Source organism: Acanthopagrus latus, chromosome 16 (genome assembly GCF_904848185.1).
Source record: "Acanthopagrus latus isolate v.2019 chromosome 16, fAcaLat1.1, whole genome shotgun sequence".
Lineage (NCBI taxonomy): Eukaryota > Metazoa > Chordata > Actinopteri > Spariformes > Sparidae > Acanthopagrus > Acanthopagrus latus.
In genome coordinates, this window is record NC_051054.1 from 18,703,695 (window position 1) to 18,728,434 (window position 24,740).

Here is a 24,740-nt window from a genome sequence, read left to right on the forward strand (position 1 = left end):
CAGCTGTAGTCCATGTCTTTTGACTGTCCAATCTTGTGAGAACATGGTCTCCTTGGCGCACTGGCATCAGTTGTCTCACACCATGATGCTTGTTGTAATAACAGGTCAGTTTTTTCTTTCTCCGCAGCATCTCTCACCCTGCTGTGCTGTCTGCTTGGCCATTTTGGTTGCAGGTTCTTGCCATGTGTGTGAGTGTTCTTTTGTAGCTCTTGCATCATCTCAGGTGGTTTGAGCTTGTTGATCACAGACAGGATACAGACACACACCATCTTTGCTAATCGCGCAGAACAAAAAGTGTAGCTCCCCTGCCTCAGCACACACTTCTGTGACCCCAAACCAAGACCATGGTACCCATTCCATATGCAAGATAAAAAGAAACGGGAAAACAATTCAGTAAGGAATTGTTTGTTTGTTTATATATATATATATATATATATATATATATATATATATATATATATATATATATATATATATATATATATATATATATATATATATATATATATATATATATATATATATATACATAAAATTATATTTTCCAGAGGGAGCTTTTATCAGATCCAAGCCAGATGGATAGAAAAACAAAAATGTGAAAGAAACAGGACAGGAAAAATTGCATTACAACACTATGTATAAACAATAAAGACTGCTTTGAAGCCAAGCCATGATAATTAAAGAAATATCAGCCTTTTACAAAGAATTACATACATCCTGTTTTTCACTGAATGTTCAAATTTCTTTAATATAGTTTGATATATACTGAATAATTGAACAAGGTATGTAAAATTAGTAAATTTAAGATGAACACATCTCTGGGCTCAGATGGACTAACTGCACATTTTTACAAGCATTTTCTGGAATGATTTAAGCAAAATTCTGTTGCAGGCGTTCTTATAAATTGTTAAAAATCACAACCTCCCACCAACCATGAAAGCAGGAGTCATTCATTCGAAAATCAGGAACATATAAGACTGTTTGACAACATTTGGTGTATTACACTTGTGGATAATGATTGCCAACTCACATATTTCTGCTATAAATACATACAATAAGCATTTTATATAATATAAAGAGTAATAATACTAACAATAATAACAATAATAATCACAATTATGAACTCATTAAACATTAACATTCACGTTCGTTAGCCTACATTTTCTTTGATAGGGGTGTTCTCAGGGACCTGGGTGATAGATCGGGAGGGGCTGGCCCACAAAAGCTTAAGAGCCACTGCTCTGGACTCAATAACATGGTACATGGTTGTATCCACACTTAGACCACACACACCCCTCTCACACACACAGTATAAAGGTAGGCAGTTTTAGTCAATACACAAACTAGGGTAGTGCAAGTTCAGTTCACAAGGAAAAGGTTGTGGCCTCGCTCATTAACTGCATTTTGTTCATGAAACATGCTCTTTTAAAATATTAATGTCAAACAGTCTAACAGTCTTTAAGTTACAGTCAAGCAAAGTAGAGTATCTGTGTGCAGCTTCTTGGGGTCTTCTCATCACAGTGATGTCCAGCCGTCCATCTGAATGTCCTGTATGTAGAGCGTAGAGAAGGTGAACATGTCCAGGGTTCTATGCTCTGGTGAGTGCGACACCAGTGATGACTTTTAGTCTGGTTTGGAAGACCATTCATTGTGGCAGTGCGTGTAACACAGGACATGTTTATCGCGTCCATTCTTTTCAACATGTCTGAACAATTCCTCGGAGTTGCCTCCATATAAAACCAGGTTAATTTCTACAGGTGATGAGATGGCTGTGATAGTGCATGTTAGCAATAAAGGGCCAAAGTATATATGTCCAACGCTGATCCATGAAGCAGAATTGGCATTGAAGTCTAACTGACATTAGCACAGTGTTAGCGAGACGTCCTTGTGTTCTGTGACATGGCTGTAACAGAACATGAGGTGTCCCCTCACTGGTCCAGCTTTGTTGCTGGTCTCTCCCGGCTGATGTCAAACGTGTTATGTCTCCGCTGTTTTTTACGGTTCATTTTGGACAGTTCCCCTTCAAACACCTCTCCAGAGCGCAGAGCAGACACCAAGTCATCGAATTCACCGCCCTTCTCTTCATTAGCTTTCCTCGCCTTCTGCTCCCTGTCTTTCTTCAGCTGGAGACGAGAGGAGATGTAAGTTAGGTATATACCAGTTCAAATATATAATGTTTACTGTCAAATAATAAGTCTCTTATCTGAGCTGATAATACGGTCCAACCTGTGCCTCCATGAGTGCCCGTCTCTCCTCCTCCTCCTTGCGTCTGGCCAAGTTCTCGTTGTCCTGCTTGGCCTCGTAAAAAGCTGTGAGGAAACTGTCGAAGATCCCAAAGAACTCATCTGGCTGCAGCTTGGTCAGGTCTTCTCCAAAGTGTCTCAGTGCCTTTTCAAGCTTCAACAAGATACTCAAGGTGGTTATTATGTTGTGTGCTTCACTTTTGTCTTTTTGCTTAAGGCTTGTACTATGTTGAAGCGTCCTTAAAAGAACAGCAAATTAAATGAATTCAGTGTTTGTGACACAAAGATTTGGTCTGGTCTACAAGCTGGAGGAAAACTGAAAGAAGGGTCGTTGAGCCTAACCCTATCAGAATGCTACCTCCTGTTATACTGGGAAAATCATAAGGACACTGTGTTATCTATGTGGTGAAAAAAGAAAGGTTACAGCATAAGCTAAACAGGGCTAGGGCTTAACCCCCGACACTCATCTGTAAGGGAAACAAGCACTGCACTAAGTGATTAAGACTTTGTTTGAGTTTAAAGTGTATTTCTTATGTTATGGTTATCTATTTAGTTTTCTTGTGTAAAACACATTTATTCAAAAATATCCATGCTAATGAATTCCATTTAATTGAAAGAAAAAAAGAGCCTACAGGCTATAGACAAGAAATCAAAAGTCCATGTTTATGAAGTGTTAAGGAATTGTGTAAAACAGACTGGTTCAGAGCCGCGGATCTAGAAAGGTAACATTTGCAATCCTATTAATCACAGAATTGGGATTTGTGGGTGGAGTAATAAATACATTGGCAACAATAACAATACTAGAGTATATGTATAGATTGATGAGGTGAAGTGGATGAGAAGTGCAAAATGTTACTAGCAAAAACTGTGAACTCCCACAGCCCAAATGCAGCCGTGGCACGCGAACGTCTCCCCACAAGTTGTTCATCAAAACCTGTCATGTTGTGACGGTGGTGGAGAGCTCGGTCAACATGTGGCTCCGAAAGCTCCCACAGATGTTAATTTGGTTTTCTAGTAACTCCCTGTGTGTATACCTTGAGACTGTTATAATAGTGTTTTTAAAGGCAGAGGCTTAAAATGGGGCAAAATGATTGTGAGTCCCAGCGAGTTGCCCACTCACCTCTTGTCTGGCCTCAATGAGTGACTCCTCTACTTCAGAGAAGCTGAAGGACGCCACAGTGATGAACTGACCAACCACAGAGACAAACTTATCTCCAGGACCTCGAGAGGACTGAGCCTGCTGGTACTGCAGCTCCTGCACATGGACAAACACAATTTAGACTGACAGACAGGCCAGTTGATGAATCATACTGTCACCGAGCTCACTCACCGCCTCAATACTCTTCAGGCCAGATTTCAGACTCCCAATGTCCTTCTCCAACTCTGTCATACTGGAGAGGCAGAGAGACATGTGACCGTCATTAGCAGCTGCATTCAACATAATCAGTGGAACAACTCTTTTTTTTATGGACATTTGGTTTTAGGTGTAGATTTAACTGGAACAAGTTCTTGAGAAACAGTCTTGTCGAGCGTTGTTATCAGGTTTTGTACCACCCCAGTGTTGCTGTGCAGTACTTGTACAATAGTTATACATCCTTCTAATTGGATAAATATGAGTAAACCTGGCTTGCAACATCGGTTCAATAGACTTCATTCTGCATGTGTCACTTCAGCAGCCCACATGAGAACATGTGCTTTTGCGCTTACTTGATTTTAGCAGCTTGTGGCACATTCTGTAGCTCTTCACTGAGAGCTGACACCTTTGGGTACTTATTCTCCAGTACAGTGATCATGTAGTGGAGCAGAGTGATGTTCCTACAAACACATGAAACAATCAGTCATGTATCAGTTCTCAGTAATGTTGAGCAGATAACTAAACTTATAATATATTATATATATTATCTTATTATATATAAAACGTACTTGTCAATGCTTGACTTGGTGTCAGCTATCTTGTTGAGACTGGACACTTTAAAGCCGTAGGCATTTCCTCGTTGTCCTTTGTTCATATAGTTACCAAAGGCCAGAACCACCTCTAGGAGCTGACGCAGAGCCCGGCTCTGTACCACCTCTCTGGACGCAAGACAAAGAGCTGAAACCACAGAGACAAGAAGGGAATGGCAAATATGTTTACAGACAGCACTCACATTCATACTGTAATATAGATTATCTTATATCTTTATACATAACAGAACACTCATCCTTATAACAACCCTGATCCCTAAAAAATTGGGGTGCCTTAAAATGTAAATAAAACCAGAGTGCAATCATTTAGTTTTCTGACAACACTTTTCTGAAGTGTAGTCCATGTTCTAATATTCTTTATAGAACTGTTTGTTTGACAAAATGGTTGTCACCTCATTCTTGCTTTAAATCATGATCCCATCACCAATTAACCTGGTTACCTGTGCAATGTTCCAAACAGGTGTTTTGAATTATCCCCCAATTTTCAGTCTATTGTTGCCTCTGTCCAAACTCATAAGAAACATAGTGCTGCGTCACATTCAAAATAAGCAGACGTATATAAAAATCATTAATATTAATGAGGTCAAACATTTAATTTAATGTCTTTGGACAGTTTTCAATGTGAGTGTATGTCAGGTAAGATCAGCAAGGATTTGCAAATCATCACATTCTGTTTTCACTATGTTTCATGCAGCAGCACGACTTTTTGGGAATCATACTTATAGTAATTATAGTTTACGTTTGGTTAGGTAGCCTTTGTCTTAAACAATTACTTTCATCAATTTGCTCTGTGTGAACTGGTTAGCCGCTGAGACAGAAGAGAATACCTTTGATTTTGGGTTTGACCTCAGCCACTCTTTCAGCAAACTTCTTCTTGAAGTAGAGGGACTGGAGTCTCTGCTGGTAGTGGTCAATGCTGGGGAGGAAGAGGAAGAATGAAAACACAGAGAGAAACTTAACAACATGTAGCAGTGTGAAGCTGTCAGTTCCTGAAGGTTATACATGCTTATACATACTGTACATGCTCAGATGTAGTTCTCTCTAATGTCATGTTAGAAAGGTGCTTGACTATCTGTCAATAAGTTCTGATGGAACAAAATGGCAGCTTAATTATCCTGTGCCTTCTAGTGGTAAAACAAACTGACCACACCCATCTATCCCAGCTGTAAAGTTGTATGCAGTATGATTGACCAAAGTTTAATATTGAAGGTAGTCCATTTCTATCATACTGAGTATGTGTACAGCCTCTCTTATGTTGTCTTACTTTGATGAGCTGCCATGTAAAGATTTATCCAGGTTTTGTATGTTTTCAGATCTGTTGGTGTGTGTGTGTGTGTGTGTGCGTGTGTGTGTGTGTGTGTGTGTGTGTGTGTGTGTGTGTGTGTGTGTGTGTGTGTGTGTGTGTGCGTGTGTGTGTGTGTGGTTTTGATGTGTACCTGCTCATCTCATACAGGAAGCGATCTGCTTTGGCCATTCGATCCAGCTCATGCTTGTGTTCTTCTAACAGCTCGATGTCACTCTTCTCAGGAACAAACTTTAGAAGCTTCGCACACACACACACACACACACACACACACACACACACACACACACACACACACACACACACTGTTTTAGATTTTATTTCGCTACTTTGGAGTTTCGGCTGTTTATCAAAGCTCGCTTTTTGTTCTCAATCCTGCCTGCGGGTCTCAGGGTGGAAAAATCCGAAAATGCTGCCCTTGCGTTTTAGAGTGGACAGTGAATCCGCATACTCTCTGTATCGATGACGCCATCGCTCCACCCCTCAACCTCTAGCCTTCAATCTCTTAACCCAGCGACGTCTCTTAACAACAACAACAATGGCGGACTACATGCTTGTGTTCGTGCTGCAGAAGATATTGAGCCTTTCTTGCAACTTACTCGCCTTGTAGTAGAGCGGGAGTCACAGCAGCAGTTCGACCTCATTATCAACTCACACTAACGATTCTGGTTTCCTTGCACTAGCCATTTTCAGCTTCTTCTTGTTGTGTTTGGTTTCTCCTTCTACTGTCTGTTTGTAAATAGTGCACAAGCTTTATGTGCATGCGCCATCTCTTCTGCTCTGCTTTTGATGAATTTCAAGTGCCACCTATAGGCTGGAATATGAACTACAGCGCTTTGAGTCGTTTTCAGTGGATCCGTGTGGATGCAAATATTCTTGAAACGATGCCGAGGAAGACGGGGGGAAATAAAGATTGTTTTGGTATGTGTGGACATGGCCTAAGAAAAGACAGTGTTTGTCCTCCCACCTGCTCCAGCATGTCTTTAGGTAAGTCTTCCTGTTCATCCATGGTCAGGATGGCATGGCGAATCTCCTCGTTGGTCAGCTTTAGCCTGTAACACACATTTCCATATCACGTTTTTTGTTTGTTTTTTCTAAGTAAATGCGTCACATGGGCCCTGCAATGATATTTCCCTTGTTGAACTGTCATTTTGAAGTCTGTTTGAAAATGATTACAAGTACAGTTAACTCAGAGTAGATTTTTACTTTTATCTCAGTACATTTTTACACAAGTATTTTCACACTGACCGTGAGAGCAGAATGTTACAGTTCTGTGCTCGCCGACCATCGATCACTGACAGCTCCTTGACTTTCTTGGCAAATGTATGGTCATCCTCAGCACTCTTCTGTTAATACACAGAAACATGTTACAAAGCGACAACAGACAGTACAACAGTAGCTCATGACTCTGCAGCACAGTGGTTGAGAACCTGGCATTAAAATCAGTATCATTATTTGAGATGAAAGTATGACAGGAATGTGACACGCTCAGTATCAGTGTGTCAGATGGTACTTGTGGCTTCTGGTACGCTGAGAAGGTCTGCTGGAACTCTTCCAGATCCATGACTTTAAACACCTTCAGATCGTCGATCTCTTTCCAGATGGTTCCTTCTATCTTGTTCTGAAACAAACAATAAGGCAGCTTGTCATCAGAATCTGACTCAAAGGACCAAATAAGTCAAGTCAAATATTCATAAAGTCCAAATGCACAAGTTGCCTCAGGAGGCTTTACAATCTGTACACCATGAGACACCCTCTGTAGACCCTCTTCCACAGGTTGCACTTCACAGTGGTTTATTCCTAAATGTTACTGTCAGCTGCTGGCTGGCACTCACGAATTGAAGGATGATGATGTATGTATGTATGTATGTATGTCTGTATGTTTAAAAAAAATACTGTCCATTGCTGCAGCACCCTTTAAGGCTCCCTTCCTGCAAAGGCCATACTGCTGTGATTGGTCAGCTCTGACAGGCCAGAGCAGGCACCATCTACTGTGATTCTGCATCACTCTGCTGGTGTTTTTACAACCACGGCCATGCTGGGATCGTAGCGCAGGGTGGCTACTGTGTAACTGTGACATCACAACAAAATGGCAGCCCTGACGACTTGTTTAAAAGCAGTGTTTAAAGACAGGCTGTGTGCATTTCCTTATGTAATTCAAAGTATTACCTAAAGGTCTGTTCTGCTCTGCTTACACGATGGCTGGATAGCATTGAGGCTACTACCATTTACAAACTAACATTGAAAAAAAGACAGGCTGTAATTTTACAACTTTCAAATATTTTAACAGTAAACAATTTATAGCTCCAGCAGCAGCCCAGTGTAACAGATTTATAGCAGCAATAGTGACAGTGATAATGGCAGCAGAAAGTCGAGGACAGGTGCACCTGTTAGAAGTGAGCGTACCTCAGGAAGTTTGCTCCAGTTGAATGACTTCAGTGGGTTTGCTGGTCGAGGAATGTTCTTCTTCGGGGCAGCTCCTCGTGGAGCTCCGGGAGGAGGAGGTGGGGCAAATGGAGCGCTGCCAAAAGCTGGCGGGGCTCCTGGGGGAGGTGGTGGTGGTGGAGGTGGAGGTGGAGGAATAGGAGAAAGGATAGATGGGGCAGGAGGAAGTAAACCACTAGAAGTAACAGGGGGTCCGCCTGGAACACTGGAGGTCTAATGACAGATGAGCATGATATGAGTAATCAGTGTGATGCCGGGATCTTATATTAGATTTCACTGTATTATACAAATATACATTGTTTATATTGTTACTGTGTATGTAATTGATGCATGACATTTCTGTGTCACACATTAATATATGCAGGGTCAATGAACATACGCTGCTGAGCTGCTGCAGTCGAGCAGACAGCTCTGCGACTTGGAGTTTTGCTTGCTTGTGGTCGTTGCTCTCTCGCTCCAGCTTGTCTTTCATCTTGTTCAACATCTCCATCATGTCGTCTTTCTCCTTATTCTTTGCCTCGCACTCCCTCTCTTTTTTGTCAAAACGCTGCTGCAAGCTCTGATGTTCTGGAGGGAAGAGAAGGTGAAAAAGATTGATGTAATAAATTCCAAAATCCAAAACATGTTTTTAACCAAACAAAATATTCTGCTTGTTGGTATTTAGCCTTTCAAAAACATAATTACCACTGCAACTGCAGTAACAAAGGGCTCTTATACTTTAATGTTTTTGTCCCAATACCATTGAAGATAAAGTCAGCTGCTCAGATGAGTGCTGGATTGATGACTACATGATATGGTAGTCTAATAATCATTAAATATACTCTGGGAAGCACACGCTATCACACATCAAATACTGTACAACTATGAAAAAATAAGAATAGCTGACTTCATGCTGAAGTAATGCTTCACCGCCATCATCACTGCCCCTCCTGGTGGACAGGTAAATCATTGCAGCAGCAGTTTAAAGTTTTTTAACATTTTTATGTGAAACCACTGAATTTAAGGAGAAGCTGAGATATGTTCAAGCTGTGTTAGTGGCAACAGTAGAACCAGGTAAGACAAAACCTGATCTTTTCCTAACCCTAACCTACACCTAACCAAAGTTTCAACCTTCAGCATATCTGTGGTTTTCAGAAAGATATCAAGCATACCGACATTTACTCTGGCAAAATGGTTGATGGATTTTGAGAGAAAACTATTATATTCAAATTGACTCATTCAGCTAAGGTCTGCATATTTCCCCTCTGGTATAGCACGATACAGAGTTTAAATCCACTGATACTGTATTGTGTGAATATTTACCTTTTCTCATTTTATCAGCTTGTTCTTTCCATTGTTTGACCTCATCCTCCTTCACGAGCCTACAGAAACAAACACCCAGACAAAAACACACACACACACACACACACACACACACACGCACACCTTATGTTACCCTTTAGAGATGCAGAAAGAATTCCATCCAGAAACATGTTTAGAAACAAAGTTTAGAGTTAATTGTTCAATTAAATCAAGAATTTGAGGCATTACTATTAAAACTATAAGGATAATTACTGATCTCCTCTGTCATCATTACTTAAAACTGTAGAAATTCAGCCACTATTGCTCATGCCCCTAAGCGAGGAACCCTTGAAACTTACATGCGTACTATGTTTTTAACGTTAAAGTCCTCCAGCGGTGCCACATCTGGGTTTTCACCTTTGTCTGACTGCAGAACCAACTGCTGAATGATCCGGTCCAATAACACCCAGTACTGAAGAGCAGCACTCTTCTGCTTATCTGTTGACAGATGGAGATGAGTCAACAGAGCAAAGAACTGCTACTGTCCTGGACTGCTAAATTCCAATAATAAAAAATTGTAAATTGTTGGCAAGCAGAGAGAGACCCAGTCTTACATGGCATCATGAGACAGTGCTGCAGTGCAGACAGGAAGTGAGGGTAAGCCTCAGTGTGGTTCAGATTTTTCTTGATGAGATCGAACATCTGGCTGGCACTTTTAGTATCTATATGGACCTGAGCCAATGTACCAAAAGACATGAATCATCAAGCTTATAACACATTACACTGATCTGCATTTTTTTTTTGTATTGCAGTTGACACTAAAATGAAAGGTAATACTGAAAAGTTAACAATTGTAAGTGTTTTTATGTATGACTTACAACATTGAAGCGTTTGGACATCAGAAGCTCATCTTCATTCCTCAACATCTCAAAAAAGTCCAGATGTCTGGAGACAAAAAGATGCACCAGAACTTAACTCAGAAAGCAATTCAGAATCCAGGTATGTTTCATATTTTACCTGTACTGTTTTGTATTTGTTGGTTCCATGACAAAATATACCCGCGTAAGGGTTACCTGTCCAGGGTTTCGTTGTCATGGGAGTACAGTTTGTCAATGACCGGCTGAATGCCCAACATCAGAAACTCATAGCGCAGATGGATGCGGAACTCCAGGCTAGTCTGAAAACACACACAGGCAATACACAATGTAAACATATCATAACTCATTACATGACAATATTTTATGATTGTACAAGTCATATAGATGAAGAGAGTAATAGAGACGAACGCACACATACAGTACTAACATGCTGTCACTTACGATACAGTACTCATAGTGCAGTCACACTAGATGTCTTACACTAATAACAACAAATCATCAGAGATCAGAAAATCATCACATGGAAGTGACTTCATGCAAACCATCCAACAAGGGACAGTTAGTGAAAAGCTAGTAAAGTGTACACAGAAATTGACTTTTACCTTAGCAGCAGAAAAATTGACTACATACATGTTTATGTGCCTATGACGTAACCCATTATATATGCCAATGAAAGACAGTAACTATGTTTAAGTGGTGTGTTGCTCATGTCAACCAATTAATTTCTGTCTATCAATATCAATAAAAATAAAGACCAAAACATCGTGCAATATATATTTCATCCTCTGTGCCATGGATCCCCAAATATCATATCAACATATCAACGAGCCACGCTGGTGCACACAAACTGTAAAAAAAAATATCATCTCATGTCATATTGCATCAAAAATGTTAGCTTAATCATAATCATAAGAAGTATGGAAGTATAATTAGCAAAATGCACTTTAAGAAGAAGTGGCATCGTATTTTTAATGCTCAAAACTGTCTTGTTATATTGTCATTTAAAGATCCATATTTGATCAACCTCTAACTGAAAGTATGACTCAATTCAGCAATATGTAACAATGACTACCTTCAAAATTTAACTTGGGTACAGTACCTGATTAAATGTACTTAGTTAAATTCCACGCCTGGTTGTTTATGAGTTAGCTTTCTGTGGGAACTAATTGGGTTTAAGCTGAGAGCAGACAGGGTAAGAAAGGCAAAGATGGAGTACTGAGATATGGACGAGCACATGGATCAACAGCTAGAAGACAGCTAGCATCACTAAGAGAAGAGTTCCTCACCTCTCCTGCTCCTTTGCTGAGCACAGCATTGATGAAGGACATAATGGAAGTCTTCAGATTAACTTCATCTCTGTAACGGCCTGTGGATCGATCCAAGTCTGACACCAGGGCCTGCACACAGAACACACAATATACAACTTCTACCATTGTTAAACAGTACACACCTAAAACAGCTGTTGGCTTCAAAATCACTGGAGTCTCGATGTAAAATAGATAAATAATTTATATGTCAAGTTGATATATTTCTATTTTCTACTGTATGTCTGGTACTGGTTTGCCTTGTGGTTACTTAATTATCAATTACTAATGGCTAAATGTGCTGACATTTTCATACCATTTGAACAAAATTCCAAACATTCAAAGTGATGAGTTCCTCACCTATCCTGAGGTGAGGAACCTTTACTGAGCACAGCATTGAAAAAAGACATAATGGCAGTCTCCAGATTAACTGCTTCTCTGTAGCTGCCTCTGCATTTGCAGAATGTTAAATGAAGCACGGACAAATAAACAAACCAGACCTGAAAGCGTGTTCTCTCCGAGGCAAATTTCTGGTAGTGCTGCATGGCTTCAAGTACTTTCCTATGGCCTCCTGGCACTAGACATACTGCCCCCAGGATCTCTAACACTGCAGTCTACAGAGACAAAGAACAAGGGTCAACTTCAAAAAACAAGAAGAAAGAATTGATTGGATGTACTTCAAGTTTCACCTTAGAGGAATATATAAAACAAAACAACAACATGTTCAGAAGCAAAATTAAGAACATTTAAACACTTTGACACTTGATCCTTATCACTATCAGTTGTCCTTCTCTAGTGTGATCTAGAAAAACTCCAGTTTTGGACAACAAATTAGAAAACCTCTGGAGGTGTGCCACAGGTGCTTGCTCATTGGTCACATCATCTAACAATGTTACACAGATTGGTGTCTCTTTTGACTTTATTGTGTTGCCAACTCTGTGACTGTATGATATGTAAACATCCATGTGAAAGTAAAACTACATGTAAAGGCATTGAGCTGGGATGCTGAACTTGCTAAGCATCTCTTTGCACTCTTGTAATGTCCCTGTGTGGTCATGTTGTCTCTCTGTGTGGTCACTGAGATATTTATGGTCGTTGTGCATCTTTTCTTAATCATGTTGTGTCTGTGTGGTCATTGAGAGTCTTTGTGGCCATTTAGTTTCTTTGTGCAGTAATTTTGTGCCTTTTTCAAGTTTTCCTTGCTTAGTTCCACTAAGCATCTCTGTAGTTGTTTAGTGTCTTTTGATGGTAATCAAAGGTACTGTCAGAGCCACGAAGTCGAGCTTTTTTGGCTTCAAAACACCACTGAGCAGCTTTCACAGGAATGTCCGGGTCTCTGCCTCCAGTAATGTGTCCAGTAATAAAACATTCTTGGATAGATCCATCCCAAATTCCTTCTTTACTTACGCACCACCACCAGATGTTGATAAGGGGTCCTCACTGAGTGTGTTCACCCACTGATCCATCCATTCTGGATAGTACCCAGTTCAAACCAACATACATAACGCACCTTTGTTTCCCAATTCCCTAACCCGCTAACACATTTGCTCCCTGTATTTATCATGAAGTTGTGCAAAGTATCCTATATGCTGTTTGGTTGCACCTACATACCTTGGTTTTGATGTTTTCAGTTGAGAGACTTTGTGCGATGATGTTAATGCTTTCACAGTGACCCAGGACATGAGCTCTGCCCTGGGAGTTGTTCATCAGAGCTTTGATGCAGCCAATCAACGAGGTGTGGACCTGTGATTCCATAGTCTCATAGTCCATTGATTTTAAGAAATTCAGGATACAAGACAGGCCATCCAATTCAATGAATTGTGTCACAAACCTGTAGGAGAATTGAAGGTTAATATTATTCGTTAGGCCAGCCAGATGTTCAGAATAACATGTGTGTTAGATCTGGAGCTGTACCTCATTGGCTGTGTCCTCAGTGCTGTCTTCAGATCATCTATGATCTTATGGCTTCCCTGCTCTTCCTCATCCGCCAGTGTGAGCAGAGTCTTCCTCTGGGAAAGGAGGGGACGGCTTTTTACAATTTCAAATAAGCTATATACTGACTCTGAGCCAAAGTGTCCCTTTGGCTCTTCACTACAACTAAATATTGAGATTTACAGTGTAAGATAGAGGTGCTTTGGTCATAACAACTAACAAAAAACTACATAGACCCTTAAAATAACATTCTTGAAATAAAATAATCAACCTGAAAGCTGAAATATCCTACCAAAATAAATTGGTTGATTTGAGTGTCCTTTGTCAGAACACGTGACAGGCATTTTTAAAAACAGTATTCTAAATTATTTTCAAAAATAATCAACAATCATTTGACAAAGAAAAAGGGGGACAAAGCAAAGTGTATCTACATAGCATCTGTGTGAGGATGAAATCAGACGTCAGAGTTTTACTCACAGCAGCCATGAACCTGAGCTGGTCAATATAATGAGCTGGGCAACTGGTTGCTCCTCTGTTCTCCTCTGCCTCCTGAAATACATATATATAGACACACAGTTCAGGCTCATTTGACATACTTATCTGGTGCTGATTGGAAAAACTGTTTCTTAAGGAAGTTCTGCATTGGCTTGAGCATTCAGCTATGATGGTTTCTGCTTGAAACAGCCACCCCAGGGACACACACGGTGGTAACACTGTGATCAAGTCATTAGAAGATGAAGAATATTTAAGTTAGGTAGTTTGGTCTATAAAAATATAAAATGAAATGTAAAGCAGCATTTTTACAAGACAGGACACAACTGTCTGTTCTTTAGGAAATGTGAAGACCTCAATGTTTCCGACAACGGCAAACAACGGCAGAAATGAGGATCAGCTATCAGAAACAACAAGCTGGCAGACACAGAGGCAGAGCAGCTATGGTTGAAAGTATCAGCCACTTTTGCTAATGCAAAAACACATTGATGGTAAAGATACGCCTGCTAAAGGACAGCACCTTCAGCAGAACTAACTTCACAGCACATCTCATATGTGCCTTACTTGCCCTCTGTCTGGTACGACCTCCTACTTCCAGTACAGTGAAGGTTTCTACAGACAGAAGCACAGCTGTGCCACCCCAATAGTGACCAACCTCGACATGGAGGAAGCTCAGAGCAGAGCCTTGATTACCTTCACAGGAAATGCTCCTAGCCACTGGTTCAGGTGTGTCGACGACACCTGGCTTAAAATCAGAACAAGGGAGGTGGAGGCCTTCACATATCACATGAATGTAGTGGACAATAACATCAAGTTCACCGGGAGGATAATAGAGGAGACAGTCCGCCGTTATGGACTGTGTAATACACATTGGAGAAGATAGAAGCCTTAACATTGAGGTGTACAGAAATCTACAAACACGATCAATACTGGACTCTCACAGCACAAGCTGGGGGTCATCAAAACCCTATGCCATCTGGCTGAGACCGTGCCCACTAAGTCATAAGGGAAGGAGAAGGAATGGAAGCACATCAGAGGGGCACTTAATACCTGGGACTTAAAACCACTAAAAGATCCAGAGCAGACAGAGAGGAGGAACTGAGGAGACAAGAAAACTTAAAAACATTGTCATTCCTAATGGCATGAGAGGTACGTCTTCAACAAACTGAAACATGTCCAATTGCCTACTACACAGTGCTTAAATAACCATAACCTGGATAACAGAGAACCCTCATCAACATGTATAGACCTAAACACTTAAACTGTGTTTGGACAATTTTTTTGGATATGATGTAGTTGGTCAGAGGCATACTTAGCTCATACTGCTAGTGGCAGAAACTCATACCAGAGGAAAACAGCAGCCCAGGAGCTCACGAAACATATAAAGTCATCACTTGGCTTTCTTACCATTTTCTTACTACAGTAGATCTGCCATTTTTTCTCTGCTGGCAAAGCAAACATGGCAGCCCTGTACTCCTCTGTCAGGTCCAGTTCATCCTAGGATAGAATGAGAGAAGAAAGAAGGTGAAGTAAATAAGTAGTTAATGGCAATGATGAGGTGTTGGAAGGTATAGTTTTCAGAACAGGATCACTGACTCGGTTGCAATACAGTACTCACCACCAGCTCAGTGAACATAGAGTCCAGCTCTTGAGGGGGGGGCATGGGCAGAGTGGGCTCCAGTATAGCCGCAGTGTTCATGTTATCATGGCAGTAGGTGATCTCTGGTTGGTCGCTTCCTTTGAAGCAGCAAGAAAATAGAGAGGACAGCCCGCGCCCCTGGGGCTCCTTCACCTGGGAATCCATGGTTACAATGGGGACCTCACCAGAAGTCTTGACAAAAGAGGATGACAAAAGGTATCATTCAGATGTGATGTCATTGATTCCCTTCTACTGATCTTAATGCAATCCCTATGGAATGCTAAATTGGCTGATAATTTGCTCAGAAATAGACAGACATTACCAGAGCAACTGTGTTAGTCTACAGTTCGAGTCAAGTATTGAGCGTGCATCCAACAAAACCAATCAGAGGCAGATTAGGGTGAGAGGGTGAGAAATGGGAAATAAGAGGGAAAGAAAGAGAAACTATAAAACTGTTCAGTTCTTAAGATGTGTTGAGATATACCTGTCGTAAAATTGGTTGAGACTGTTAACAAAGGGAAAAGGGAAACTCAAGCTGCTGATACACTTTTTTCCAAAAATTAAGTACTTTAATGCAACCCTATTACATATCTACAGCATCATAAATCTGTTTAATCAATTGTTAACTGACAATAAATATAGCTAAAATGTTTTTGAATTGTTTTTTCTTTGTTTGATTTGACAGTCAGTTGTTGATTACATGCAGATGTTGAACTACAAGGCTACTTAAGTACTTATCACACTAAATCTCAACACGCCCCCCCCCCCCCCCAAAAAAACCTATATGCACTTGAATGTTATTATAAATAACATGTATATGGATAATAAACATGTATAATAAAAGGTCGAAATAAATGATAATAATAAAGTTATTATCTTTATCCTAACCCTAACCCACTTAAATCATAGCGCGCTTGCACTTATGGTATACTTAATAAATAGCGGCTATGATGTTCAGATGAGAGCTTGAAAATTATTTCTATTATTCTTTTTTACTTTATCATATCAACAGTGACATGTTGTGGTTTCTTTCTTGTGACAGATGTATTTATTGTTAGTCGCTTTGGACAAAAGCTAGGGTTAGGGTTACTGTCTACTAATTGCCCTAAATGTAAACGTAACTGTAAAGCTAGACATTATGATGTTCCAGACCTTTGCTAGAGGAAAAATTCTCTAACATATTTGAATTTTAGTTGAATACCCCTGAGAGCATCAGATTGGATTTATGAATGCACATTTACCCTGAATTACTGTATGTAACTCTGGGTGAGTTCCATTGTGCGATTAAGGACTAGATTCACCAGAAAGTTGTCTGGTGGTGGAGCCGGAAAGCTGCAGAACGTATTTCTAAACTGAAATCCAGTTAGCACCGTGCATGCATTAGCATGCATGTGCACACAACCAAACACGATCATCTCTTAAGTACTCCTATCTCTTAGATAGATGAATGAGCATAAATGAATTGGCTTGCACATCCACAAAAATGTCTCTGACATTGTGCAGGCAGCACAATCACTTGTCTGCTATTAGTCAAAACACATGATCAAACACATACACACACACACACACACACACACACAGTGATTGGGTGTGATTAACAAGTCACAACTGAACAGTTGTTGTTCAGCCAGCTGAGTCACAAGGTGTGGCTCCATTCACTCCCCTCCCAGACCTGTGTTGGATGATTTATTTAAGGTTGTGACTTATGACAGAAACAGCACTTTGGAATGTCACACCACAGAAAGAGTTTCAGTGTAGTGAAGAGCAGGTACACACTTACATTACATAATCATGACGCAAGTACTGATGGTACAACATCAGAGTTTGAAACCAAAATACTTTCTTATACATTTTTTTCTTAAGTGAATGGTTTGAAATTATGATACATGTAGTACATTTTGATTTTTGTAGTTCTTCAAGTTGATAGTCAAACACCTCCTCCTTATCTAAAATCACCAAAACCTGGGCAGGAACAGATACCCTCCCAACCAGTCAAAGTCATCTATCCAGTGCTTTGAATGAATTTGAACTTGCAGTTTGATTTCAAAAGCAAGACTTTTCAAGACTTGATAAGGACCCTAAGATCAGATCATCACAGGGCTGACTTACAGGGACAAACGGCCATTCACACTCACAATCACACCTGCGGACAACTTTTTCAAAAATGTTGTTGGATTGTTGGAGGACTCCGCACAAAAAGGTCCTGCCCAGTCTCAAACCCAGGTCCTGCGTACTGTGGGGCAACAGCGCTAACCACAGTGCCACCCTCACCCATGTGTTCTTCAATGACACCCAAACAATATGTGAACCTGAAAACAAATATAATACAGCATCTACTGGGTTCCCCTGTCAGGAATTAAAAGTGCAGTTCAAAATCAACAGGAAAGAACAGATTTGTATCGAGGCAAAATTGGGTTGACAGGTGTGTCAGGAACGACAGGACAGTTATGTGAATCATGCTGACTTGACCGACAAGTAGAGGTAAGATCTTTAGCCCGAGCCCGTCTAAAATGTCAATCATTACGTTTGGGTCGGGTCGGGCTCGGGCTTCTCTCTCGCTGACTTTTTTTAAAATAAATATATGTTTATAAAAATGTATACTAAAACGATGTGTGGATACTAAACTAAGGAATACTTGTTGTAAATAAATAATTTGGATAAAACAGAGAAGGCGGCGCTGTAAGGTAATTGCTATATAACTACTACTAAACAGGAGGCGCAGAGCAAGAGCACGCTTTACGCACGGCTTTGCGGACATTTCGTGAACGTAATCTTCCCTCCGCGAGTCCACATCTATTTTGACCAGATATCCCCGATATGGAGCACCAAGAAATCAAAGATAAACTTAAGACAGGGGAACTGAAAAGGCAAACACGCACCGCCGGTAAGAGTGACGTGTGGAAAAATCTTGCGTTTTTTTCTGCCAAAAATACTATGGGATAAATTGAAATTTCGGGTTTGCTTCGGGCTCGGGCCTGCAAATCAAGTTAATTGGTCGGGCTCGGGCTGGGTCGGGCTTTAATGCCTGCGGGCCTGGGTCGGGTCGGGCTGGATTTTTTAGATCCGATCTTACCTCTACCGACAAGCAGGCAGAGGCACAATCTAAGCAGGAAGGCTGTAATGATCGAGCCTAGTAATAAGTGACAGTTTTGGTTTCCAATCATAGTTTTCAGAGGACAGATCACATTAGAAACAAAATGGACAGAGCTCTTTCAGGGGGCAGCAAGTGCAAGTTCGCAAGTTGAACTCGCATTGCATACAGCCACAAATTTTCTTTTTAATAAACTTTCATTTATATTTCCGGCAGAATTGCTCCTGCAGGTGTTTATTGTTATGTTTTATATTAGTACATTATTATTACTGATACACTGATTTGTAAGCAGCATTTTAATTGCAGCTGGTCAAGGGAGATCTAATTCTTGCTCCTATGTAGAACATAGTTACCCATAATAATCTCATTGCAATCCTGATTTACAAGCTTTTTCTGGAGCTTTCATGTGTATGTCAGCGAAACAGCAAACTGAAATTACTGTCAGCACCCACACCACCCTGTCAGTCCGTCCAGCCGTCGTCCACTACATAATGGAGAGGTCAGGTGCACTGGCAGTCAGGAAAGTTGATCCCCTGGGGACCAATGGATTGACTTACTGACTGGCTAATGTCGTCATGCCAACTAGAAGCCTACAAACACATGACCAAATGCGCTGTCCATATGTGTTTAGTTGGTACGCAGCAGTGTTTATTATCAGTGTCCTTGTCTCAGTGTTTTTCACATGCATGTCAATGGCTGGTGCAGGACTCTAACAATGATCAGCACTTCATGTTGTGTATTGATTGATGTCAGGGTTATAATTCATCCTGATGCTCAGATGAGCCAATCAGCTCAGAGTCCACAGGGTTTAATCAATACATCATTGATCCCTGTGGGGAAAGTCTGTTTTTTCGTGCGCCAGGACAGCAGTCCTGGAGCTGGAGGGTATTCTCTGTTTCACTCAAGGACGATTGAGTCGGTAAATGTTTGCTGGAGGTTATTCTCTCCCTGACATGAATGTGTGTTGTTGATCTGGCTGCTGATCACATGTCCTCATCAACTCCAGCACATGTCCAGCACAACTCTTTCTGTGTCTGTTGTTCTGATGCTGATACCAGTACGAGGAAGTAAAGATCTGTGATACTGATATTTCTGAACTTCACTGGGAATTTAATTTGTATAAATTACCCCAAGCATCTTTTTTCAGCATTTTGATCTGTAGCTCCAAGTCCTTTAGTTTCTGCTTTAAATCAACTCGCAAATTTATGTTGAATATTTTGATCGTATTTTATTATATTTTTTATTATACTTTCTTTTTTTCTTACTGTATTTTCTGTTGAAGGATTAACAGTGAAATGCACTTGAAATAAATTTGAAATGATTACCTTTGTGATCCACTCCTATGTGATGCAGTGGGAGGCCATGTTGAGCTCCAGCAGTGTGTCTGTAGCAAAGATCATTCACTCTGCTGTCACCATAGCTCAAACTCCAATGTCATGTCAACATTTTGACAACTGGTAACCTCTGAAGAGTTCTACTGAAACACGTTTTATATTATCCAAAGAGATGGATGGACAATTACAAACGCATAAAAGTCAGAAAGTGCCGCTGAAATGATGCTTCAGCTCTAAAGAAACAGATTAAACTTCTCAAACTGAAGGACTAAAGCAACAAAAATAAACAGGTACAAATGTGCAACTTAAATCGGCGAGCAGCACTTTCAGTTGAGCTGCAGTCAAATGTTCAAACAGGATCTGCATTCATAATCCACAGGAGCTTTGTAAACTTAGAAATATAAACAAACATAAAATCCAAAAGAGAAAGTAAAGTCACCTAAAGCTGAATCAGGCAGAGATTTCCTTAAAGTGGGCCAAAAAAATTGCAGGTGTCCTTTATTTGCCTCGTCGGTACACAGCTCACTTCTCGTGTTTCTGCCTCTGTGTTACTCCTTTTCCCTTTTTCCATTCTGTGTTCGTGAGAGTTAGTCGGTGTCCGAGCTGTCTGTCACACAGAATGACAAACTGACTGATCAGCCTTGGTGACAGTGTACGGCATGCAGTTCAAAACACACATGACTGCATTCCTGCTGGAGGCAGTCATGCCCAGACCCCACCCACTGCATTGTGTGTGTGTGTGTGTGTGGGAGAGAGATAGAGAGAGGGAGAGGGGTCTGTGTGTGTGTGAGTGTGTGTGTGTGTGTGTGTGTGTGAGAGGGAGAGAGAGAGATAATCTCTGGGGTGATATCAGTACCTCATCAAGTTTGATAATGAGGAGATGTTTTAGATAATGAACATTATCTTGTCTGCGGCTGTACTGTCAGAACCAGTCTGACTAACTTTCACTGCCCCCATCAGCAGCCGTACTTCAGTCAGCCAGTGTCACAGGAGCCAGTTGTGATGTCAAGTGACGGCAGCAGTAATGACAGCGGACTGCCAATGAGGAAATAGCTGCAGTAAATATAAACCTTCCCAGAGTGATTTTGAATCATAAAAATGTTTCCTCTATTTTCATGTTCTTTTCTAATCTTCTGGTCTTATTTCAGTAACTCTGGTTGTCACGTTTCTTAGAAAAACACACATTTTGAAAACGTGTAATGCATTTTGTTTACCATCTTCCCCCATACCTAACCAACTTATATCATATGACAGAAGCTCAATACTTCCATGACACAATGAAAGCTGCTATAAAAAATATTTTTTTGTTGTGGCGGCACCTGAGGACAAAGTGGTGTAAAGCGGCATAAGTCTTTTCCAACCTAGTCGGAATCTGACAGGTGCGTTGCTGAACTGCTGCTGATCACTCACCTGTGTATGTGTGTCCACACAGCTCCTGTCTGCCCTATGTTACGAAGGGGTTTTGGTTGAACCCAAAATTCAGAGACCAGAGGCCGGAAATCAGGTTAAAGGTATTTATTTTGGGACAGTTCTTATCGGAGGGTTAGGCAGGCAGGCGGGGTTGTCTGGTGGCGGCCTGGACGAATCTCAGGTGAGCCTATGAAGCGGGAAGCAGAACAGAGAGGCGCCGGAGGTTCTGCACACCAGGGGAAATAACACGGGCATGAGACGAAACACAATAACAAGAGCACTGATGTTGTCACCATAAAGGACGAATCAATCTGGCACCAGAGTGGAGAACAGACCAGAAATATATAGCAGCGGTCGATGAGAAGATGAGATGAGAAGCAGGTGCACCTCTCCACTGCTGCAGAGGAATCGAGAACGATCTTAAGGTAAAATTAATTAAGATACGGTTGCATTCAAATACCATAATAGTGGTGAAATATCTAATTTATTGTTGTATAAATAAGGATAAATGTCCCGTGAGATCAGTCAAAATAAATTAACCTTTAGTTTATGGGCCTACCAAATTTTTGATTATATTTGACTGATAATTTCTCATTTTTTGATCATAAATTAAGCACACGTTCAGGCGTATAATTCACTGTGCATATCGCCCACTGGAAAAAAAAGATTTGACTTAAACACTGACAAAACATTGAAGTATTTTAATTACATGTAAATTTAAATTAAAGCAACGTTCTGCAGCGTCAGAGTCATCTTGATGGTACAGTGTGTTGTAGCAGGATGAATGGTGTCTCTCTTGTTTCTGCTCTATGTGACTTCAGTGAGAGGGAAGGATCACAGCGTTACACTCATGTTTACTTTGACACATACAAGTTTTCCACACATAGCTCCGTCATGGTGTAGAGTTTGGTTCGTAGTCAGCACCTTTATAGAAGAAGACCCAAAAATGAAGCACATGTGTAACTCTGATGACTTATTCTAAGCCAGCTGAACATTGACAAGCCTATAATGTGTACATATAATTACTGTAAGTAACAATTAAGAAGAACACCTGAAGACTAATGAGACTGATGGAATTTCCACCAATTTAACACTGAAATGAAAAAAGAATGGTTGTGTGTGTTATGAAGCTAGGCGACATTCCAACACACACTGGACTGCTGTAGATCAGTGAAGGGTGGAGTTCTTTTGTCTCCAGTCTTCAGCAGCAGACTGGCAGTTATTGTCAGCTTAGCTGGATAAACTCATTATCTCTGAAACCGTCACATTAACTGTTTGATCCAAAGCATTCACGCTCACGCAGACACTACACTGTGCAGGGCTGACGGGCAGGACATCTACCACAATCCTCACAAGGCCAAAATAGAAATCCTGACCAGATATATGTCAAATTTCAAATACAACCAAAAACATCAACTGCAGCTAATGAGTAAGGAGCACGACATTCAAGCATGTGATATTAGAATAAGCATTAGTATCAAATACTTTTGCTACTGCTGAAGCTAAAAGAATAATAAACAGACTCCTGCTAGCTCCCCCTGCAGGCCACAATCTGCATTACAGCTCACAATAGAAATGTGCTGCTAGTAACCTGACAACAGTCATGAAACAAAGAATTTTCTCTTTTATGTGTGCATGCAGAACCTGACAGTGTAACAGAAATCACACATCGTAACATTTATATTAGACTCTCATTGTAACATCCAGTACTTGAATTCAGCACTGTGGTTCAATGTAAAGGAATAGATGTAGGTCACCTCTTCTTCATCCAGCATGTTCAGAGAGGAGACAGAATACATTTTCAAAGGGGTCAAACAGCAAAATAGTAAAATCATGTTAATACTGAGTGGATTTGAATGTTGTCCTCAAGAGCAGCCACATTAATACTTTTCTACCCGCTCTCTGATCTCCTGTCTTTAAATAGCCATGAAAGGTACCGATCTTCAAAGACAGGTGACCTTTAGGGTTCAATACAAGATATGAACTTATAGAGCAGCAGTTATTTTACAGTACAGCAGCTAGCTGTATAAACAAAGTGCTGTCCCACGATATTGTGCCTTAATTAACATTTAAAACTGCACATCAGCTATATTACTAGCTTGAAATGGTTATTTGGGATTTTAAGCACAGTTCCCAGTAGATAGAGCTGACTGGTTCCATTTCTTCTGTGGGATGCTGCTTCTTACATGACCTAAAAACAGGTGGAAAGGGAAAGGCTGCATCATTACCTAGTCTCATAATTTCATCCCAACAAGCTCGAGTAAAAACCGATCTGTTCAGTCCGTCATGTGATATTTTATGTTTCAACTTGTATGTTCTGTATATTCAGGTCTTTCTTTTATCTTAATAATTCAAATCGGTTAATTGAAAATGTACCAATTAATCTCTGATGAGATGGCAACTACATTGAAAACACTGATTAAAGGTAGAGAAGACCGAAGTGGAATTTGATGATAAAAAGGTAAAATCTTTAATGTTGACAGGAAAGATGAGATGAAAATGTGCACATATCAGAATGTTATAAAACAAACCTTTTTTCTCTGCTCAGCACATGAACCCTCTTCCCTGCAGCATCTGTGGAAAATGGAGCTGTGCTGTATACTGCACAGTTTCAGAGGGTGGAGGACAACACAACAAGGTTTGGATGAGAAAAACAAATTAGGATAGCAATTGGATGATAGTGTGAGGCTTCTGGCCACAGTGGCAATAGTCACAAATTCAGTCGCAGATGTGAAGTGAGCTCACACACTCACACACATATGCATCCTCTTTGGTTTTTAGTTGAAAACTGTTCTAAAACCTTTTTGGAAGAATTGATACCTCCCTTTTACACCACCCCATCATCAGTCATGATATCATTCCTATGTGTACACAGAGATGACCTTATGTCATGAAGCACATTTAAAAAAAAAAACATGAAACTGCCCATGATGCTGGTTCACTGATAAGTCTTACCTCGCACACCTCTAATCAACTGCCATTATCAGTGTGTTGTTATTTACAGGATTGGTACTGTCCATGCATATCCAAAAAGGGTAACTCAAACTTTGCACCTGCAAATTAAGTTTATGAAAAATATCCTCACCTTTCAAATGCTGTGCTGATGTTTTGGAAAAAAAAAAAACCCAAACAACAATAAAAACAAGCAGAAGGTGAGGGTTATAACTTAACTCTAACCATTATTATATCATACATGAAAAATCAAATATTTTTAAAAGAATCATTATCACTCACCAAATCAGTTTTTACCACTGGTGCTACATGACAGCTTCTCACTTCACATCATAACAGTTTACAGTTATTTTCTGGTTAAAGCTATCTATGATTGGAATATAATTTTATAACTCTGCTGGGCCATTAAACTTAACAATGTTTAATGACTGCTGACCTGCTGAACTGAACAAAACAGTTTGAACCAGCAAC

The 24,740-nt window shown here is 40.4% G+C and overlaps 1 protein-coding gene across 1 annotated transcript; it reads right to left on the reverse strand.

Annotated features, from left to right (window-relative positions):
* Positions 1 to 728: 728 nt before the first annotated feature.
* Positions 729 to 20,522, reverse strand: LOC119005211 (disheveled-associated activator of morphogenesis 1-like). Its single transcript, XM_037072776.1, has 27 exons — positions 20,347 to 20,522; positions 19,899 to 19,957; positions 15,462 to 15,674; positions 15,251 to 15,340; positions 13,829 to 13,900; positions 13,334 to 13,428; positions 13,031 to 13,250; positions 11,920 to 12,033; positions 11,402 to 11,512; positions 10,311 to 10,414; positions 10,116 to 10,182; positions 9,852 to 9,969; positions 9,597 to 9,735; positions 9,259 to 9,317; positions 8,336 to 8,523; positions 7,918 to 8,169; positions 7,025 to 7,132; positions 6,760 to 6,857; positions 6,479 to 6,563; positions 5,645 to 5,751; positions 5,036 to 5,124; positions 4,167 to 4,335; positions 3,951 to 4,058; positions 3,574 to 3,634; positions 3,364 to 3,498; positions 2,227 to 2,397; positions 729 to 2,123 (listed from the first exon to the last, which is right to left on the reverse strand). The coding sequence occupies exons 3-27, from the start codon at positions 15,645 to 15,647 to the stop codon at positions 1,929 to 1,931; spliced, it is 3,141 nt and encodes a 1,046-aa protein (XP_036928671.1). The 5' UTR covers positions 15,648 to 15,674; positions 19,899 to 19,957; positions 20,347 to 20,522; the 3' UTR covers positions 729 to 1,928.
* Positions 20,523 to 24,740: the final 4,218 nt, after the last annotated feature.